Source organism: Mandrillus leucophaeus, unplaced genomic scaffold, assembly GCF_000951045.1.
Source record: "Mandrillus leucophaeus isolate KB7577 unplaced genomic scaffold, Mleu.le_1.0 Scaffold267, whole genome shotgun sequence".
NCBI lineage: Eukaryota > Metazoa > Chordata > Mammalia > Primates > Cercopithecidae > Mandrillus > Mandrillus leucophaeus.
The window spans coordinates 3,232,781-3,240,191 of NW_012102776.1; the positions used below are offsets into that span (position 1 = coordinate 3,232,781).

Sequence of the window (7,411 nt, forward strand, 5' to 3'; positions counted from 1 at the left end):
CATGTCTGATACATAGTGGGCTTTAATGTATTTGCTGTTGAATGAATGAATGAAACATTTAATTTAGTCAGTTTTCCCCATATTGACTGTGGCTAAATTTCTTTTGACAGAAGTCAACAAATATCTACCACCATATTCTGAAGTTTGCACCAAAGTAGACAGTACTGAAAAATATTCACTTGATGTGTTTGACTCTCAAAAAGCAGTGATTTCTTAAAGCAGTTGGGAATTTTACCCTATTAATTGCTCACTTAGGAAACCATGCAGTTGATCTCCTTGACTGATCTATCTCCTGTCTTTCCCAAAGCAGATAGTGATCCTGATTTTCTCTGATTTGAAGACTGAGGGGTAGAGACAGGTGAGAAAGGAAGCCTGTGGGAGACACAGGGAGAAAGGAAAGTCTAGAAAAACACTAGAAGGCCATAAGAGGAGAAATTTATAATATGACTTGAACCAGAAACAAGTTAGAGACCTTAGTTCTTAAAAGGGAAGTTGTATTGTAGGTATTATTTAAAATGTAAATTGAATCCAAGAATGATTTTAACATTTGGTTTCTGGTCACTAAAGCTGGCAACAAGTATAAACAGTTTAAAATAATCACAAAGTCAAATGATTTTGTTAGAAAATGAAGTTTTCTTGGTCCACAGCTTGTTGCACTGAGTATATTAACCTTGGTTATGAAGTTAGCTCCACTCTCTTTTAATGCAGTCTGCTAAATAATGTTTAGACATCTCTATAGAAATGAAATTTATTCAAAAAAAGGACACAAATTAGTTTGCAAAAGTCAAAAATATAACTGGAAAAGCAAGCATAAAGTCTTACATTAAGTGGTTAGTTGCTTATCCTTTGTTGATGCCTATTTTATTTGACAGATATCCCAGTGTGCTATGTTAAGTTGTGAAGGTCTGTGTAGTCTTTAACTTGATCTTTAAAAACAACAGAATTTGAGTGAATGTCAATAAAACCAGTGAATTATAAATATTCTGTCTTCTAGCATGTTTGACTAGGGCTGTCAATAAACAAAGCTGTATTTCCTAGGACTTCAGGCATGAATACTAATCTATGAATTTTAATTTAATATTCTATGAGGACCCTAGGAGAGTATCAACAATTTAGACATCTGTTGAGTTATTCTCAGAATAAAACTGGACATGTGAACATTTCAGGAAATGAAATAAAATTGTTAATGTCTTTGTATTAAAATGCAACATATATACATATATATATACACACACATATATATATGAGTATTATGACTTTTTACATAAAAACCCCAGTTACTTGAATTAGCTATCAGGCACAGAATTATTCACCCTGTCCCCATCCCTCCTCCATGCTCACACACTAGCTAGTATTTCTGATGGTAAAATTAATTCTTACCACAGAATACAGGTCTTCACTCCCATTCCCCAAATGACCTAAAACCACTAAAATGGCAGAGTTTCATTCAACACTGCAGCTGCTATTCTGTCTCCAGCAGGATAAGATTAGGCTATAATCAAAAGCAAAAATTCTTACATATGCATTGCAGCTAGAAGAACTCTCTTTGTGCTATGTGCCTCTTCACGAATTATGAAGCAAATGTTATAGGAGTGTAGCTCCTAAACTGGTCTTCCTGAACTGGTAACACTGAATCACTACCTGGCTAGGGTGTCCACCCAGATGGGAAAAGGAGGAGGTGGGGTGGACAAAAGGGAAATGAGGTTGTAATGTTGTTGACTTCAGGCCTCAAGGAAGAGAAGGCTATGGATTTTCTTAGGTGAGGAACAATGTCAGAGGAGAATATAATTCGTTCTAAGACTCATGGGGAAACAGTCAAATGAAGAGGCAACAAAGCAGCAACAAAACCAAACTCAAGTCTTGCCCCACTGTGCAGCTGCAGGACAAAGACGAAGCAGAAGCCTGTAGTTGGGGAACAAAGTGTTGTTCTCTCAAGCACTATAAAATGAAGCCTTCAGAAATCACTCAATCTTGTCATTCCAAACAGTTTGATGCGTTTGTGAAAAAAGTTGTCTTTTTGTTTTTTTTTGAAACGGAGTCTCGTTCTGTAGCCCGGGCTGGAGTGCAGTGACGTGATCTCAGCTCACTGCAACCTCTGCCTCCCTGGTTCAAGTGATTCTCCTGCCTCAATCTCCTGAATAGCTGGGACTACAGGCGCACGCTACCACAACTGGCTAATTTTTGTATTTTTAGTAGAGACAGGGTTTCGCCATGTTGGCCAGGATGGTCTCGATCTCCTTGTGATCCACCCGCCTCGGCCTCCCAAAGTGCTAGGATGACAGACATGAGCCACCACGCCTGACCGGAAGTTTTCTTTTCTCTCTCTCTCTCTCTTTTTTTTTTTCCAGCAGTGTACACCTTTTAAAACTGCAATTGAGTACTAAATAATGGAGTAGTTTTGTTCAAAAGCAATATTTATTTTTCATGAAGATAAGAGGCATATTACATTTGCTATAGAAAATGCTATGAGAGGAAAAAGCTGCATGTTACCGATATGACAAAAACCATCAAAAACTCTACTTATGAAAGTGTTTTGCCCTATAAGAACATATTGAATAAAAGGCATTATTCCAGGTGAATGAGCCATGTGGAAATGTGGATTTATTAGGGTTTGTTTTGAAATGTAATTTGTACGGCGAGCTTTTTATTCCTTTGATGGCTATCAAATAGATTTACTGGCTACAGGTTAGAAGTGCAGTAGATAACAGGTAACCAAGGGAGAAGTTTTAATAAAACTCTCAGGAAAGTCAAAGAAAAGTGAGTGAATATGCCTGCTTACATTTCAGCTAATAAATAAAAAGTGCAGATAGGACTTTAACTGAAAACCTTGCTGGTTATTGCAGCCTGGAAGGTTTATTGAAAATCGGGTAGAACACTCTAATTTTTTATATTTACAGCTACAATGTGAGCTGTTCAGGTTAGAGTGATGTCACGTTCATTTTGACTTTGGTACAGGGAGCTGATGTTTTCACAGGAAACTTGCAAAGCAGTTATGAAGAGGAAGAGCATTCTTAATTATTACTGTCTGCCTGAGCTATTTCTGATTGTGTTCTGGGATTTTGGAGAATTGAACGAGAGAGTATTTAATTTTACCACTCCCTCCTCAAGTGAAAACATCAGACACTTTTAGGAAAGTTTTGAAGGTACATCTTCAATAAGCAGAGATCTTTCATCTCAAATAACTGGGCAGAATTGCACTTCTTAAGAATAGTTGAACTTGGACCTGAGAGCACCATACTTAGAAATCTAAGTATATTTAGGTCACTCATCTGACACTAGGACTTCACCAGCCCTGTCACCCAAACTGGTGGTAGTTAGTAGGACCACAACTCACTGAAGAAATCTGCTTTCCTTTTAACTTTCAAGGCAATAAGAAAAATGTAGTTCTCTGTTAGCAGTCCCTGAGCTATCTGAATTTCGGTGTTTCTCTCTTAAGCCTCTTGCTTTGGAGAATGATGATGAATCATTTCCTACTCCTGGAGTTAGTCTCCTTTAAAACAGACACAAAGGAAGCAGAGAGAAAAAAATTACTCTAAATGCCATTAATCAATGTAAAATAGTTTTCTATTAAACAGTAGGAAAGCAGGGCCAAACTGGTGTTACCACAATTGACAACTGGCTTCTTAAAGCAAACTCCACAGATTAAGAACCAGAGCCCCTAAGACTGATTCTACTTGGTTCAGAAACAGGAAATCAGAACAGTGAGCAAGTATATGATCAGAAATTTACATTAATAAAATGTGATTTTTTTTTATTGATACACAAAAGCTTTCAGGTTATAAATAATCTATGATGGCCTGCCAAACATAAAATGCCATTATAAATCCATGTCTCTATTTCAAAAAGACAGGAACAAAAAAGCACGATACATTAAATTAATTGGCATAGTTTGGAGAGTTCGAATCCATTATTAGATATGGATCCTATCAAATATTCCACCTAGTTTCCAGTTATGTCGATGTTTCAATGTTCACTTTTTAAGTTCTCAACTACCCGCATCTTTCAATGAACACCATCTGGAAAGGTTCATACAGAATCCCCATGCCATTCTTGAAAGGGTTTGCTTTTGTGGAGGGGTTTTGCAAAGAAAAACAATTCAAAATTCTGTTATAGCTTATACATTGTCTCTTGTGGGATTATAATAAGAAACCTTCTAAGTAAGTTTTTGAGATAGGTGTTAAATGAATAAGCATGCCTCAGCAAAATGCATAAAAAACACAATGATTTAATTTCTAAAGCACTTATATTATTATGGCATGGTTCTGGAGACAGGTTATTAATGTCCACATAGGTAAGCATGCAGTGCTTCTCATGGAAAAAATGCTTAGGTATTGGAAATACCTTTTCTCTGGAAACCATATATTTCCTTTTTTAATAATCAACTAAGATGTGTATGTAAAAAAGCCTCATCTTTTGATTTTTAATGTACAAGATGCCTTCTTTAAGAGAGCAAGATTCAAAATTGTTTCGTGTTTCAAAATTTAAAAATAAATTTATCTCCTAAATTTTCTAAAGACATGTTTCATATATTTGACCATCCCTTATTTTGGCAAAGGATTTTAAGAGTCTAACTCAAACATATGTAAGCTCTGGTGTACCTGGTTATATATACTGAAAAAACCATTTGATCTATATACACATAGACATGAATATGTTTCTGTGTGTGTGTGTATATATAACTTCAAACACTATTATTAAATGCAATCCTATATTCTCTTAGGTATAGAAGTTGATGATATACCTTTCTACTTGCCATGGCATTAACAAAGCAAGGCTGAGACTCAGCAACCACTTGTGTTCATTACATTGCAGGCTAGTAGTAAGTTTGGTTGCTGGTAGGAAAAGGGTCTCTTATCTCACCCTCCTTAAACTAAAGGTTCTTTCAGGCTTAATGTAAGGATGTGCACATTCTCTTATCGAGGTGGCCTTGAGCTGCAGATACAATCGCATCGTTCATGGTGATCCAACTGGATGTCAACCAGAGCCATGGCCTTAGCTCTGCCCTTCCTCTTGATGTGGCCAGGCTCAAACTGTAATACCTAGGACAAGAAGCACATCTCCTGTTAGAAAGCCTTTGGAGTTCAACTCAGTCAGATGCCACTTACTTATTACCTTTTTGACAACTAGTTCTTAGCCCTTTGAGAACCCAACAGAAGCTATGGGCTTGCTATTAGAATGCACCCATTGCTATTAGGATGTACACATTTTTACAAATAATTGACTCCCTGAAGCGGAGGAATCAGTTGATCCCAGAATAATGCCTAGCATTACCTATCTGAAGTACCCAGATGATTTCATGTGTCTTAGCTGGTATTTATTAATAGCTTTCTCAGGGCCTGCTTTGGGCCAAGTGTGGTTCCAAATATTATCATAAAGATCCTTCTGACCAAGGCATGTGTTATAGATGAATACAATTCTTGAGCATATTATTATCATGGAGAGGAAAATGAATAAAATCATGAATACAATATTCTGGTATATCTAAATCTTTGGTTGAAGTAAAACATGTTGTCCTGGAGTTGCCGGCAAGATGGTCGAATAGGAACAGCTCTGGTCTACAATTCCCAGCGAGATCAATGCAGAAGGCGGGTAATTTCTGCATTTCTAACTGAGGTACCCAGTTCATCTCACTGGGCTGGTTAGACATTGGGTACAGCCCATGGAAGGTGAGCTGAAGCAGGGTGGGGTGTCGTCTCACCTGGGAAGGGCAAGGGGTTGGGGGATCTCCCTCCCCCAGCCAAAGGAAGCCATGAGAGACTGTACCAGGAGGAATGGTGCACTCTAGTCCAGATACTGCACTTTTCCCAAGGTCTTTGCAACTGGCAAACCAGGAGATTTCCTCCAGTGCCTATGCCACCAGGGCCCTGGGTTTCAAGCACAAAACTGGGCAGCTGTTTGGGCACACACCGAGCTATCTGCAGCAGTTTATTTTTCATACCTCAGTGGTGCCTGGAATGCCAGGAAGACAGAACCATTCACTCCCCTGGAAAGGGGCTGAAGCCAGGGATCCAAGTGGTCTGGCTCGGCGGGTCCTACCCCCATGGAGCCCAGCTAGCGAAGATCCACTGGCTTGAAATTCTCCTGCCAGCACAGCAGTCTGAGAGTGACCTGGGATACTCCAAGCTTGGTGGGGTTAGGGGCGTCCGCCATTGCTGAGACTTGAGTAGGTGATTTTACCCTCACAGCTTTGTGTAAACAAAGCTGCTGGGAAATTTGAATGGGGGGGAGCCCACTGCAGCCCAGCAAGGCTGCTGTGGCCAAACTGCCTCTCTAGATTCCTCCTGTCCGGGCAGGTCATTTCTGAAAGGCAGCAGCCCCAGTCAGGGACTTATAGATAAAACTCCCATCTCCCTGGGACAGAGAACCTGGGGGAAGGGGTGGCTGTGGGTGCAGCTTCAGCAGGCTTAAATGTTCCTGCCTGGCGGCTCTGAAGAGAGCAGCAGATCTCCCAGCATAGCAGATCTCCCAGCACAGCATTGGAGCTCTGATAAGGGACAGGCTGCTTCCTCAAGTGGGTCCCTGACCCCCGTGTATCCTGACTGGGAGACACCACCTCCCAGTAGGGGCCAATAGACACTTCATACAGGAGAGCTGTGGCTGGCATCTGGTGGGTGCCCCTCTGGGACAAAGCTTCCAGAGGAAGGAATAGGCAGCAATCTTTGCTTTTCAGCAGCCTCTGCTGGTGATACCTGGGTAAACAGGGTCTAGAGTGGAGCTCCAGCAAACTCCAGCAGACCTGCTTCAGAGGGGCCAGTTAGAAGAAAAATTATCAAACAGAAAGGAATAGTATCAACATCAACAAAAAGGACATCCACTCAGAGACCCCATCTGAAGGTCAACAACATCAAAGACCAAGGGTAAATAAACCCACAAAGATGGGGAGAAACCAGTGCAGAAACGCTGAAAATTCCAAAAACCAGAATGCCTCTTCTTAACCAAAGGATCAAAACTCCTTGTCAGCAAGGGAACAAAACCAGGTTGAGAATGAATTTGAGGAACTGACAGAAGTAGCCTTCAGAAGGTGGGTAATAACAAACTCCTCCGAGCTAAAGGAGCATGTTCTAACCCAACACAAGACGCTAAGAATCTTGAAAAAAGGTTAGATGAATTGCTAACTAGAATAATCAGTGTAGAGAAGAACACAAATGGCCTGATGGAGCTGAAAAATGCAGGACGAGAACTTCGTGAAGCATACACAAGCTTCAATAGCGAAATTGATCAAGCAGAAGAAAGGATATCAGTGATTAAAGATCAAATTAAAGAAATAAAGCAAGAAGACAAGATTACAGAAAAAAGAGTGAAAAGAAATGAACAAAGCCTCCAAGAAATATGGGACTATGTGAAAAGACCAAATCTACATTTCATTGGTGTACCTCAAAGTGACGGGGAGAATGGAACCAAGTTGGAAAAC

General features: G+C 39.9%; 1 protein-coding gene across 1 annotated transcript in view; it reads right to left on the reverse strand.

Annotated features, from left to right (window-relative positions):
* Window positions 1–2,396: 2,396 nt before the first annotated feature.
* Window positions 2,397–7,411, reverse strand: part of PDGFD (platelet derived growth factor D) — a gene marked incomplete at its 5' end in the record, with an annotated part of 263,054 nt that continues 258,039 nt past the window's right edge. The window contains one exon of the mRNA XM_011984412.1: window positions 2,397–5,039. Coding sequence (XP_011839802.1) covers window positions 4,914–5,039 — 126 coding nt within the window. The remainder of the gene's footprint in view (window positions 5,040–7,411) is intronic.